This window comes from Lingula anatina, chromosome 2 (assembly GCF_051362555.1).
Source record: "Lingula anatina isolate TDL-2025a chromosome 2, LinAna3.0, whole genome shotgun sequence".
Taxonomy (NCBI): Eukaryota; Metazoa; Brachiopoda; class Lingulata; order Lingulida; family Lingulidae; genus Lingula; species Lingula anatina.
This window is the reverse complement of record NC_141768.1, coordinates 22,000,569-22,015,044: the sequence shown is the minus strand read 5'-3', so window position 1 is coordinate 22,015,044 and position 14,476 is coordinate 22,000,569. Positions and strand designations below refer to the sequence as shown.

General features: G+C 34.3%; 1 protein-coding gene and 2 long non-coding RNA genes across 15 annotated transcripts in view; 2 read left to right on the top strand and 1 right to left on the bottom strand.

Annotated features, from left to right (window-relative positions):
- The window catches only part of LOC106172442 (CUGBP Elav-like family member 3-A), an 82,576-nt gene that overhangs the window by 4,415 nt on the left and 63,685 nt on the right, over window positions 1-14,476 (bottom strand). For 4 of the 12 annotated variants that reach the window (XM_087003935.1, XM_087003941.1, XM_087003937.1 and 1 more), the window contains 9 exons: window positions 14,062-14,205; window positions 12,483-12,624; window positions 9,944-10,096; window positions 9,052-9,123; window positions 7,385-7,468; window positions 6,497-6,589; window positions 5,605-5,673; window positions 3,055-3,198; window positions 2,235-2,383 (listed from right to left, as the gene is read on the bottom strand). In XM_087003935.1, coding sequence (XP_086860061.1) covers window positions 2,256-2,383; window positions 3,055-3,198; window positions 5,605-5,673; window positions 6,497-6,589; window positions 7,385-7,468; window positions 9,052-9,123; window positions 9,944-10,096; window positions 12,483-12,624; window positions 14,062-14,205 — 1,029 coding nt within the window. In that variant the 3' untranslated portion in view covers window positions 2,235-2,255. Of the gene's footprint in view, window positions 1-1,317; window positions 1,382-2,234; window positions 2,384-3,054; window positions 3,199-5,604; window positions 5,674-6,496; window positions 6,590-6,736; window positions 6,758-7,384; window positions 7,469-9,051; window positions 9,124-9,943; window positions 10,097-12,482; window positions 12,625-14,061; window positions 14,206-14,476 lie in introns of all 12 variants that reach the window. The other 8 variants (XR_015332778.1, XM_087003936.1, XM_087003943.1 and 5 more) reach the window with 8 other exon arrangements.
- LOC147763474 (uncharacterized) lies at window positions 3,252-4,538 on the top strand. 2 transcript variants are annotated; one of them, XR_015332782.1, is made up of 2 exons: window positions 3,252-3,311; window positions 3,585-4,538. It is a non-coding gene; the product is annotated as an uncharacterized LOC147763474 (long non-coding RNA). The 2 variants fall into 2 exon arrangements; XR_015332781.1 differs by having other exon boundaries at window positions 3,253-3,311; window positions 3,598-4,538.
- Window positions 5,565-8,828, top strand: LOC147763473 (uncharacterized). Its single transcript, XR_015332780.1, has 4 exons — window positions 5,565-5,749; window positions 6,580-6,716; window positions 7,187-7,463; window positions 7,630-8,828. It is a non-coding gene; the product is annotated as an uncharacterized LOC147763473 (long non-coding RNA).

The window sequence follows — 14,476 nt, the reverse complement described above, 5'->3', positions numbered from 1 at the left end:
GTATAGCTGAAAATATTTGACACATGGTTAACACACAGAATTTATATACTATGACAATGGTGAGCTGATTATACTGCAATGATACTGGGAATATAACACTGCTCCGAAACTGTTCACGTACTAAACATAAGACAACAGCTTAATGTGGTCACTACTCCATTTCCTAGGCAACGTTCAATAATTCTTCACCCACAGCAAATGAAAGCTATATATACTGTAGATTACTCACCACACCACACACACCAGACCTCTAGGTACAGTAGATATATATTAACAGATCATATTGGAATGAGCTGACTGTTGTATTCATTGGGAATAATGCCAATTTAACATTAATGTATCAGTAACCAAACATCACAGGAATGAAATTTGAAATATTTATGTTTATGATTGTGAATGATAAAGTTTAAACTCATGATAAGCAAGTACCCCCACCCCAACTACTTAAATGCACACTATTTTAATATTATGGTATCTCATAAACAAGGTTTACAGTTTGTAGCATTATACTGGCAATATTTTAAAGATTTTGTGTAAAAATTCAATAAATGGCCCCCCCAAGAACCAAAATCTGAATTGTGACAAAAAAGAAAAAGGCGACAAAAGAATAAATATGTCATGAATGGAATGAGCAAATGAAAACCCCAATTTGAACACTGGTTGATAGAGTTTTATGACAAGGTATTAAAAAAACGAGTACATATTTTTTCTATAAAATCTTCAAGATTGTGCTGATTTAGAGAAGGGTAGACATGGGTATGGATATCCATTCATTCAAGATCTTTGAAAAAGTTTCCCAACTTAATTTTTTAAACCAAATCAATTAATCAATATTTCAGTACCACCTGCAACAGCATAAGTTGTGAAATATCATTCTTTTAAAATTCAAACCTATTCACCCATGTAAACCCTGAAAATGATACCACTACTACAATTAAAGTAAAGATACAACAGCACTCTCTCCTAGTACGGCACATGTATACATTCATCAAAAAGGTATTGACTTCATGCACACTTCACGACAATTCTGCCTAAAACAGGTCTTGATTGACAGATGGAGAAATTGGATCGCATGAAAACCTTTCTACCACATTGTGACAGGTTGAGAAGAAGTAGTGAAATGTCTGCTCACAGTATGATTAAAAAAGGATGTTTTGACACAATGATCAAAATAAGCCACAATGTCCCCAAACTCACAGCAGGTCAAAATATCAATAAAACATTAAAGTTACATGGCAATAATAATAATAATAAATATATATATATCGATAAAACCATTCAGTTCAATTGCTTGGCCACCGAACACCAAGAACTTACGGAATATATTTTACCAGCTGCCAATCATATTGGGTTGCCATAGCAATGGCAATTGTTGCGAGGTCTGCCATGGAAGCAAAGTGCAAACATAGTACATTAGGCGAGAGTGATATATCAACTAAGATTTCAGCAGATCAGAAAAAATCATCAGCAGTAGTACGAATATGAATGTTTTATATTTTTTATGTGAAAAAATGTTTCTTGTACTCTCAAATCAGATAGATTGGTTAGTTAGAAAGACAAAAGGAAGCTGATCCATGCTATTTTAGAGTCATGAATTACAGATGTATAAAATTCACTATTTGGAAGTATGGATATTAATATTGCTAATTAATATGCATCCAAACACAGACATTCTTAATTTAATGTAATATCATATATAAATATAGTACTTTAATGTCAATATTTCCATTTCATTTTCCTTAATCTTACTCAGCAGTGATATAATATACAAATTCAATGCGACTTTAGACAAGAGAAGGGTAATCCTGAATAGAGAGGTATCTACATTTCTGTTTTGATCCATGAAATATTGAAATTTAATGCAACTAATATCCTCTTTGAGACTGTTCCCGCACATGACATAGGGGATGAGTAGGCCCTGATATGACCAAAACCAAGTCTTTTTGCCCTAAAGATCTACTGCATTAACAGAATTACGTACAAGCCTTCCACAGGGATGCACACAGGAAGCAGAATTTTAGGTTAAATTTGGAGAAAGCACTGATGGAAAAATCCATGTAATTTCTTTAAAAAGTTCATTAACTATGTAATGACAAAATTTCCCAATTTTTTTATCTAATTTGTTAAAAATACACAGAACTCAATTTACTGGACAAAAATCCAAACTTGAGCATATTCCATAGAGTACATGAGGCCCACAGGCAACCCCTCATCTGGGTCATGTGAAAACTTACCAATCAATTTTTGTCTGCTTCCTAATATGGGCGATTGGCATCCTTGGGTCGTTTAAGCTGCACTTTCAGGCGTTTCATTCCAATCTGGAAACCATTCATAGCCTGGATGGCAGCCTGGGCACTTGTGGGATTATCAAAGCTCACAAAACCTGACCAAGGCAATAAATATACCATCAGAATTATGGGTATGAGATACTGGCATTTTGTGTTCTACAGAAGTTGATATTGAAAACAATGAAGATAATGAAATTAATTTAGAAACTCCAAGTCCAAGGCTGATAATTAAGGTTTTTGAATCTACCGTTGAAGATTTTGGGTCTGTCATGTCATGCAAAATTGTTGTTTAAGAACAATGTTTTCTTTTCATAATCTTAGTTGTGCATTTTTATGTGATAATTAACAATGCACAGAACTCCAGAGGTGGCAGAATTAGTGTGACAACACACAAATAACATTGAGTTTGCACTGTCACATTTTATGAAAGAAGTTTATTAGAGAACCTTTAAAATATGGAATGAATCTTTAAAAATGCCTTCTATCTGGTTATTGGATGCATCCTTGCTTAAAAACAGCCCTTTTCATTTGAAATTCATTAACCCCAAACAACTACACATGGTATCAAATGAGAGACACAATTAAATTTTCACCTGAAGTAATCTTTCAAATTTCAAAAGTATGCTCTATTTTTTAACCAGTCTGAAATGAAATTCAATGAGTTCTTCAACAATCATTATTTAACTACCCCTCTATCCAAATATTTATCATATATTTAGCAAAAATTTAACAACCCTTTTCCAAGAATATTTTCCCCAAAACTTACCAAAACACTTGCTCTGATTGGTTGCACGATCCACGTACACTTTAGCGCTGATCACGTTACCAAACGGCATAAACATCTGCGCTAGCTCGGCATCACCAAATTCTTGGGGAAGATGGTAGATGAATAAGTTACAGCCTTCTGGCCCTGGAAGAAGTTTTAAAATACAATGAAAATAAGACTTTAATTTGATGTTCTTCTCTTAGGATTCTATGGTTTGTTGTCTTACTTGCAGGGAAAAAATGGTAGTACTGCTACAGGTAATTTTTTACAGATTATAAATTTTACTTAAACTTTTTCCATTAAAAAGTATAGAGGACAAAAACAGCAAGTTAAAGGCAGCAGATAATGAGATAATGAACAAGGACTATCAAAAAGGGGATGGCCTCTATACATTTACTTGTTTTTAAATATATTTCAAGCAGAGTAAAAGATTTTTAATACATTTTATTTAAATTATATATTTCTTTGCTTCATTTATTGACCAGTTATTTAATTGTGTTTTAAAACTGATTTTTATTACTTGATTTAAGCACTCATTTACAGAAGTTCCAGAACGTAAGAAGGTCACAAGACAAAGTACATCTCTTCCTTATTCCTACCCTTCCTCAGAATGCCACTGGTGTTTGTTACTGTGTTTACACATTTATAATCCAAAGAGAAATGTAAATGATACATTTTGCTTTGCTCAAGAAATGGAATACTGGTAATGTGACAAGTCCTAGGGAGTCGCCTGAAATGTCATCAGAATGGTACCGCGCGGAGGGTTTTGATTAGTTGCGAACATCACAGGGACCCATTTACATTAATCTTTCATAGGAAACCAAAGAACTTGCTTTAAAACACTGCCAATGCAATTCACGCAGATGCACTTAACACTGGCTATATTCAATTAAGACTTTTAGAAAATGCAACCAAAGTGTATAGTAAATTGACTCCAGGAAATTAGAGTGGTATTATAATGTAGACAGTACTACTTGTCAAGTTCCATGTCATTTCCATTTGTGTTGATGTGTAATATGGCTTGTCAGGGTGCCAAACACTTTCTATGTGCCAAATGGACCTCCACGTGAAGGAACATGGTTTCCAATATTCCCAAGAAATGAGTTATGTATTGATCCGAAGTTAATAGAAATGGATGACCCTTCATCGGGGAGACCATAAAGCTGAAAGGGCATCAGATGGATATGTGAGACAAACAGAAAAAAATCAATGACTTTTGATGAATTTATGGGAATTATAATCTCTACCTAATGCCCTAGTAGTTCTGAGTAATTCCCCTTAAAACTCCAAGATTGTGCATAATCTTTCTCTGTATAGACCAGTTGCACCCACAAGGCACATTAGATGTTGCAAATATCTAATACTATGTGGTACATTAAGCAAATGCAGTTTTAATGTGATAGAGAATGCCAGACAGAATCAATAAAAGCCATAGCGTTAAGGCCACCTGATCTCCAAGGTATTGAACAAAATGGCTACACTTGTTATCATTTTTTGTCCCTTTTTTTCAAATGCTACATCAGCAATTAGTTTGTGAATTGAAACATGTTTAAACCAAAAAAGATCTGTAGACTTATACTTTTTAGATGAATTGCACTGTGGGAGAAAAGAAATGTATCAATTCTTTGGTACTTTTAACTCTGACAGTCTCTGTAGTTTGGTACAGAATTGAAACACCCCTGTCAGATTTGAGATGATCAGGCAAAATGCGTTCATCACTCAACATATCCTTAGCATTTCTCCAGGAAGACAAGTTCACACCTACGTGATGAGTAGTGTGTATCTCTGTCCACATTATGTAATGTATTAATACCTGTAAAGATTAGGTCAAACAAGGACTCAGACCAACTCCATGTGTCCACCTTACCCTGCAATTTTTAGTTTTTGTAGGTATGTGCTGTGGTTACATAAAAATAGACAGCTTGAGCATCTCAAATCTCACAGGGATGTTTTATTCAATTTAGTAACAAACTACTGAGACCCATATTGGAAGGTACAATTACTGCTATATATCGCTTCAATATAATGCTCGATGTTAAAATGACATAAAGAAGGCAGTATAATGTGGCAGTGTAACATTATATGTATTTTCAATGCAAACCTTTAAATGTTAAAACATACTTATTCAGAGCTGAGGAGAACAATACAGTAATCGACTTTCTTCTCAGAAGAAAAAAAAAAAACATGCCAAAAACTACAATAACAAAAAACATAAAATTACTGTAATTAATATCTGTAGAAAGCAGCCATGCAATAAGTAGAAATACAATACAATGAAATGATATCTAATTTATTAACTTACCTTTTTAGTTTGATTAATGCAAATATTGCATGTTATATTATACATGTTGGTCTTTATTTGGGTCCAGTGTTTCGATTAGGGCCAGTGCTACTTTTATTGTTATTAAAGAGAGATGATATCAAGTATAAAACTGCCTTTTTCCTCTTTTTTTGTTATTTAATATCCCATAGATACCCCCCCCCCTTGCCAAGAAAAAAAACTTGTGTACAATAACCCAGCAAATATACTACAACACAGAAATATCTTACCCGTCCTATTTCCAAATCTTCTTTCAAATTCTTGTTGACCTGGGTGGGTAATCCCAGCATGCAATGGGTCTGAAGGTCAGGGATATTTTACTACATAAGGCATTCTCCACAATTTTGCAATATATCCTCATCGAGGGCATCAAAAGTAGGTTGCATTAGTGAGTCTAAAAATTCTAAAGTCTCTAAATTCTTTTTTCATAATAAACTAAGATAGACTGACTGACAACTTAATGTTTTAAGATATTTTAATACCAAATCTGGAGTGTTCTTGAATAAGAAGTTTTGTCTTGTAGTTGTCATCAAGCAAGCAAGAAGTTATCTAATTTGCCATCTGACTGTTTGGGCAGGGAGGCATCAATTAACATATAGGTTAACAATTAAAGTAGCAAAATGCTCAATGGTTAACACTCCATTTCCAAAATTATTCATCAAAGCATGAAATATTCATCATGTTTCCATCTCAGAAAGCTTTCGATCATCAAAAGAAAAAAATGATGGCCCCTTTCTGTCTATCAATAAATAAAACCAACATCTGCAAAATGTTTATGAATCGATAAATAGTGTGACTGATCCAAAACATTCATCTCTGGTGATTGATGTCTCCATGTTCCAAGAAACATGCCATTTTATTGGTAGCCCCAGTCGAGGATAATACAAGTTGTGGAGAAGGTATGAAGAACAGGGACTGGATCTAGACATTCTCTCTTACACAAGTTGATTGGAAATATCTGAATATTTCAATAGGTCTTGGTCATTTTGATTTAAAAACCTTACTCTTGAAAAGCGAAATTTTGAATGAAAGGTTGAAATAAGAATGCTGTCCTGATCCACCCCCTAGTGGTGAAAACAGAGGAGTAATTGGTGTAGTGGAATAGTTGTCATAGTTACGTACCAACAGGCATGGAGCCTGGGGTGTGCTCTTTCTCACTGGCAGGCTGGGCAACAACAGGGTACATATACACGTTGGCATTGTAGGGATCCTGACCTAAAACAGCCAAGACAAGAACACACTCACACCACGTCACTGACTTGACTGACCGCCAACCAACAGACTGATATGACACACAGGCGTGCACAACTGAAATGCAGTAACGCACGCACATGTATCAAACGTGAGCAAGCATATGCTTACCGTTTGTCAACACACTGTAGCCTAATAATGAAATGAACACATCTTTTTGTTAAATATTTTGCATGTTTTTCACCTTATGATCTGAAAGGTTTATCCCTCCTCCTGGTGTAAGCTAACAAAAACAATGCTGATATGCCCTTTGTTTTAATTGTATCTTAAGATAATAACTAAATATATAAGCCAAATATTTTTGTGACAAATATCTTGACTGGCTCTATGTGTGTTCACAAAAGTATGACAATAAACCAAAATTAATCAATTGTCATACGCTTGGGCTGGAGTTGAATATCCTGGAAAAAAATTTCATGAAATGAAAAATGTTTTGACAATGTGCTAAAGTGCATTACATGAAAAAGTCTTTCTCAAGCCATTTTTGCCTTTCCAGTATTGCTACACACTAAGAGCATTTTGATGTCTGGCATATTCTTATCTATAAATCATTGTTTCAAGGTACCTTGTCACTTGAATCAATATTTCGAGATCAGAGTTATGAGCATTTCCCTACATGCTGTATAAACATGGCTGCAAAAGGTCCACAGAACACTACTGTCCAGAACGGTCAGAAATGGCTCAAGTTCTAACACTTATTACATCCACAGACTGTGTGATTACAGTATATATATGCTGGTCATAGAAGAAAGAACATACCTTCTTTTTGTGCTTGGACTGCAATGGCGGGGTGCTGAGCAAGAACTTGTTGGAACTGACCTGCAGCGTACGCAGCTGGGTAAGCTGGAAAAAAGTGATTAAACAAATAATATAGTTTTAATAAAAAAATGTGTACGGAAAAATGTTTGTGAATGATGTTTTCATTTTGTCACATATCTGTTGTACATGTTTATGGTATCTGTTTTACTTAACAGTTACATACAAAAGCTGGTTTATGATTTCAGGAAGTCACAGTTGTACATGCATGGAAGGAAATATAAATGGTTTTCAAAATAACAAAGAGTGGATATCCTGATTTTAGTACAGAAATCTGACCACAAAGAAATAATGACATCCTTTCCTTTTTGTGTGTGGTTGTCAAACATTTTGTAATGCATTACACTGAATGCATTCGAATATTTTTGTTCCGAGAAGACATGACATGTATGACACATTCTTCATCAAGCTTTACACAACATGAAGCATGCAACTTATATGATGGCAGTGATTCATGATGAGGCCAAAATTCACCATCTTATAGATTTTTGGTTTTACTTAGTTACAATGTAATGCTGGTCTTTTTGAATTATTAATGCAGAATTTGTGAATAATTTACGTAAGAGTTCTCTCAAACTGACAACAGTTAATGTAGGACTCTGCTGACCTTAGTTTAAAATCATTCAATTATAGAGTAAGAGAAACTATAATCCATGTTTTATTTACTGTCACTCCAGCTGCTGACATGACAACATACATATTTAATGATAGGATATATGAAGCTGTAGGCTGTATCCAACCACAGCAGCAAACATGACATGAGATAATAACTAGTGCAGTATGTTTCTTTTTAGATGTATTAAATCTTAATATCAAAATAGCAGTAAAACATTTGCCATATAGCCATATCAGTGAGCTTTTGGTTTAATTTTGATAAGAACTGTTTCATCAAAAATGTATATCAATTATCAAAATCTTTCATTGAGATTTATAAACAAAGAAGCTTAATTTCCTTGTTATATTTGAGTTTTTTCCAATTAATTAAATATTAGTTTCTTTTTAGCTCTGAAAGATAAAGAATCCCTGTATATGACTTAGTAAAATAATGCTGATAATTCAAGAACATATGAAGAATCTGCATAAAGACAAATGAAGCAGTCCATGAAAATACACAATATAAAGTACACATGTAAATACGTCCAGTAATCAGAATAAAGAATTTGGTAAAACATACTGGTACATACATTGTATCTATGACAGTTTCTGAAGTCCAAGAAAATTGCCTAATACAGTTTTTTTCATTTTTCTCTTCATATCATTTGATTAGTTAAGAGCAAAAACTATTTTGTAATGGCATATATCATTAAAATATAAATCTTGCAAGAGACATTTTCTTTGGACTAAAACTGTTTCACATTCAAAAATACTCTACAGCAACATTATCCATACCTGGAGCAATGACTTGAAATTGAAAACAAAAATCACAAACAATAAATTTCAGGTATATTTAAATCGTGTTACGAATATAAAAAATTCCAATATTTTGGTGATGTTTTTATTAAAGCAGACATATCCCAGTACTCCAGATGTGGTAATGATAAAATACAAAAGATCTAATAGAGTAAACATGACCCATGCAGACATGCAGTAAAAAGCTATAGCGTCCACACCTATTCCGCCATACTGTGGGTGAACTCCTGTGTACACGGGCTGCAAGGGGTCACCAGGATGGGAAGGGGGAACTGCAAAAGACAACCATTGGAAAAACTCAGATCAAGATATACTGGAACTGAGTAGATCTGAGCAATATTGAAGAAAAAATAGAGAACTGCAAGTTAGTTAATTACTATTTTCTACTAGCAAGTTCTCATTTTCCCCCCTGTGCTTATTCCTGAGCTTCTCGAAAGTTTTGTGGATAAAAGAAAATGTGCATATTAATATCCTTAAAAACTGAGAACACTCATAGTTACAACAATGCCAGTAATGAAACAATACATACTCTGATAATCCCTTTATTATTATTATTGCCAAAGACCTTGAATATGACCTTAAGATTACCAAGGCCATTTCAAGGTTAAAAGTTAATCCATCAGCATGCATAGGAAAACACCAAGTAAACAATTCCCAACACCCAAATTTATTACTTTCCATGAAACCCATAACCAAAATGTTTAGTGTCAAAGGTAAAATAGCCTAATTTTTTTATTACAAATTGCTTACTATCTGTATCGTATATCACCTGTGAATTCTACATTTAGGTTGAGTAAGTAAAGCAGCCAAACTCTCCCAAAAAGGTCACAAATTACACTGCATGGAAAAATGTAAGTGCCTGAACAGCAAACAAATTTTAGAAAATACTTTTAAGTAAAAGCCAAGGTGGTGCATTCATAATTGGTCTATCTGATCTCTTAATTTTGAAAAATCCCCCCTAGCTGTTACTGCTATTCAGGCTCTTTGGAACTACACACAGAAATGCCATTAAAAAGTCTCACAAAATACACCATGTCAAACAATCAAAAATAAATCCACATAAATATCCAGACAAACAGATCAAAAACCAACCATTCTGACCTGCCGCATACTGTGGTATGCCATTAGGGTAAATATCTGGTCCATTGGATGTAGGAACAGCAGCAAAGGCAACAGTGGGCGACAGCATGGTTGGTGGACCTCCGTTCACAGCAGTCGCTGTTGTCACGGGAACCAATCCAGAACCTAGAAGGCGGAGAAATGAGAGGGGCATTATGTGACAGCTAGCCAGTGGTGCACGTGGTTTGACACAACACCAAACGCAGACGTCTTTCTTTTACTGCATGTGGCAAACTTCTGGAACTCTCTAAAGCTTCAATATGCAAATGGACATACTCACTGTCATGCAGGTTCTTAAGACTTGAAATAATCATGCTAAAAAAAACACAGACATGCAACGTTGTCATTATATCTAATTAAAGGATTTAAAGCATGAAAATGTGCTGTTGTTTTTTGGATGAACAAAAAAAGAAATGGAATTGCAAGCTTTTCAAGTTCCCAAGAATCTTGATTTTCCAGATTGCATTCTCCGCATGCAATCCTTTGTTCCTATGGGGAATAACTTAGAGTACTGATTAGAAGGCTACACCATGCCCCTAGTCCATTAGCTTTCATAAATATTTCCACAAATGAGAATTGAGAAAAAACCTATCTGATATGTGTAAAGACTGGAAGATTCTGTTGCAGTAGTTTTCTGACATTTCTGGCACGTAAAATTCTCATTACACAGTGCCCATTTTTGTGATAACTCTAAGGCCAGATTGCTGAACAAGAAGAAGATTAAAGTCCGTCACATCAGAGTTATGCTGTTTTATAGCTCCCTAAGGGAATAATCTAAGAGAGATTACTTTTCTTGGCATGAAATACGGAGATTTTTCTAAACATTGAAAAGGAATTTCCACCCAAGATCTCTATAAATAATGTGAAATTGGTAAAATAGAAGCTATCCCAATGGAACAGTTATGCTACAATGAATAAGTAACTGTGCATTGTACCAAGAAATATAGCCTTGCTAATGTTTCTCAATCTACAGAGAGAAAGAATCAAATAAAAAATCTCATTCACTGTAAAAGCCTACCAGTCTCTGAGTATTTCACATTATGAAGGAATAAAATTTTTGTTAAAGTCAAAAATGATACTTGCGCTGCTCAAAAATATTAATCTTAAGTCACAATAACAATCAAAAGTCTACACAATTTGCTTACTGAGCTTAATTTCTAAATTCAAATCAAAGGCATTTTCAAAAATTATGGTTTCAGATAACTGAATGTAAAAACATCCAGAGCATTTACTGTAACAGTTATAAGATTTAAACTAAAAGTAATCTTTCAAAATGTTCAACCATCCTTATAACTGAATTACCGAAGAATGCATACAGGGTAAATGAATTCATTTGGAAAACATGCAAGAAAATGTCAAAAGATGTGGTGAAATTTATTTTTCTGTAACTTACAAATATGTTGTTTTTAATACCTAGCAAGTGGCTGTTTTCAGATTAAAGAGCACAAAAATATACCACACTGGGATATTTGCTTCAAAATTCAATTTGCTTCCAGATTCATAAAAATTGTTATCAACAAAAGCCACTGTAATAGGAATGCATGAAGATTAATCAGACGTGAATGCTGCTCTCAGGTCCATTTCAGGAAGCCATGATGGTAGAGGAAGTACCTTTATTTCCTCACCAAAGTAATAGCTTGATTCTCTTTAATGAAATTGAAGGAGAAGTGCCTGGCCGCTGCCATTAAATCCCTTTATTGCTGGCCAGACAAAGGACTAATTAGAGTGTACAAGCCTGTCTGTATGCTGAACTACACAGAAAAAAATATAACTGTTGGTACCAGGCGAATTTACTTTTGTTTTATTTTTGCATGACCACCTCTGTGATTATCAAAAGGAAATCAGTCTAAGATATTTCATTTGTTCTATACACCAACTTCTATATTTGATCAAAATTGATCAAAATCTGCTAATGAAGAAAAAAAACTCCATTTGGTCAAAGAATATTTACCTATTGTAACCCAAAATTCTAAAGAAAAAAATCAGTAGTTTGACAAATAATAGACTTTTTAGTTTAATTCTTGGTCTAATTTAGTGTGATAATAGGTGCCATTTTAGTTTACTCCTTGATCTCTGAGATCAAAGGCAACATATCAGGTTCCCATTTCTGATTGTCACCCACAGCAAGATTTCTAAGAGTGCAATTTTGTTTAATCTTATCCAAGCTGCAAGCCACACACACACATATTTTTAACTAATCATTTTTAGCAACTCTAGCATTTCTTTCACGAAATTAAGTAGCTGAATGTATATTTTGTAATTAATTCTCAGTTCTTGTTATTTTTGCCCCCCAACTTCATTAACTACCTCATTCTCATGGAAGTGCCTTTAATAGTTTTTTTTTGTTCCACCAATACCCATTACTTATACATCAAACATACCAAAATATAAATAAATAATAATAATCCCTGTATCCACAACAATTCCAACCAAATTTACAACAATTAAAGCAAAAACAATAAGATAATTATGATAAAATACCATCACTCCAAAGTGCTCCATATCTATTTACCTGCTTGTGCCATTGCCTGCGGAGAGATCCCATTTGGTAATGTTCCCACTTGGCCCAGGTGTGTCAACGATGTGACAGGATTAATGTATGCACTGCCCTGTGCTGCTGCTGCAGCCATGATCGCCGCTTGCTGCTGCATTAGCTAAAACAACAGTAACCTTGGTTGAAAAATGGAAATGTATTCTGGTTTCCAAAGGCATGAATTTCAAATTATTCTGTCTGAAGTGGCAAATTATTGATGTTTCCATTAGCTGGCTCCTATGAGCATCAGAGGATTCAACAAAGACTGACTGCTATCTCCACTCTCCACTCCCTCCAATTAGACTCCACTCAAAAGAATTGCATGAGGGAAATATGCTGCAGATAACACAGACCTTGATGTATTTCCATATGTATAATTTGCTGGGTTGGGATATCTCTCTCATCCCACTTGCTCAGATAAAAGAGATGCAATAGGAAGCTGAATGATTTCATTAACTGCCTTGTCAAATTTGTTCAGCAGCACAAATGAATGAACAAAAATTTAAACAAAAATTCTTCTGAAACAAACTGATTTTCTTTTTGGAATGTAAAAAAATATTCCTTAAATGCCACATGTATAGAAAAATTATGTCTGACATTAAGCTAAGCATTTATCTACATGAAAGGGCAGAGAAGCTGATGAGAAATTACTGACTACAAATTGAGCCATTCCACTGACAGGGCTGCCACAATTAGATGCCACTAAACAAAGCAAAAATCACTAACAAACTAATTAACTTTTCCTTTCAAATTTGACAATCTATGTCATCTGCCATCCCCCTGCCAATAAGTGGTAGTTTGGGAGTGTACAGAACACTAAATCCAATTCCAACACTGTCAGGAAGTTTAACAGAACTCTGTGTCGAGGGGGATTTAGAGCAAAAATTACATGAAAATTTCTGAACTGGAGCTTGTTGGCCAAGGCAGTGAAAATCTATATCAACCTTATCATTTGTAGTCCACATTTATATATAAAGTTTTCTGTATGTTGTACTTTACAGGAAAACTGATGGTACCAGAATGGATTCTATTAATATATTAGCATATCCTTATACATTTCACAACAGATCAAAGGATTTTATGATGTCCACAAGCACTGTTTTTTTTTCCTTTGGAACAGCACCTTGAGTAATATAACGCAATTTTGTTCCAGAGTTTTTAAGTTCAAGTAGATGTGTTGTTATTCCAGAACTCAAAGCTTGTCACATACTGGAGCAAAAATAATCAATTTCTCATTTTCAGTCTGTATTGAATCAGCCACAGCAGTAAGCATTTTGGCATTTGTCCAAAACCCATTGATTAAATAAAACAAAAAATGAAATTAAAGTTATTACAAATATACTGTCTACTAATTTTTTACATTTTCTAAGAGAAGTGAAAAGGAATGACTTTCAGTATAATGGTATATTTTTCTATCAATAAAAAAGAAAAATAATGCAATTTAGGAAGAATTATCTTGAATAAAGCTTTTAAATTTACCATCTACAAAAAAAAATAAAAAAATAAATTAAACCAACAGCTTAATTAAAACAGAGAGAGAAATACAGAGTGCACTTACGTTCACTTGTGAATAAGCCCCGTACGCATGTGTGAGAGCGAAAGGGTTCAGCAACCCCAAGTTTCCTGCCATCTGCTGCATTTTACGTAGTTGCCGTTCCTTCTCCGTGTCTGCAAATTTCACAACAATACTGGAGGATGCACCCTGGAACATCAAAGGAGAACATGGCCATCTTTCACTGGATCAATATACATGGGAATTGAAATCTTACTGTACACTCAAACTGGCTGATCTTGATAATCAGCTTTAGAAATGACATAAAGATCTTGCCACAAGACAGGTTCTCCCACTCTGGTATCTTCTGACATGCTTTCTGCTGATACTGTCATTGGTAACAAATGTGAATTTCCCCTAATTACAAACATGATTGAAATTTTATGGCAAAGATGAAAAAAACAATCTTCTAAAAATCCAA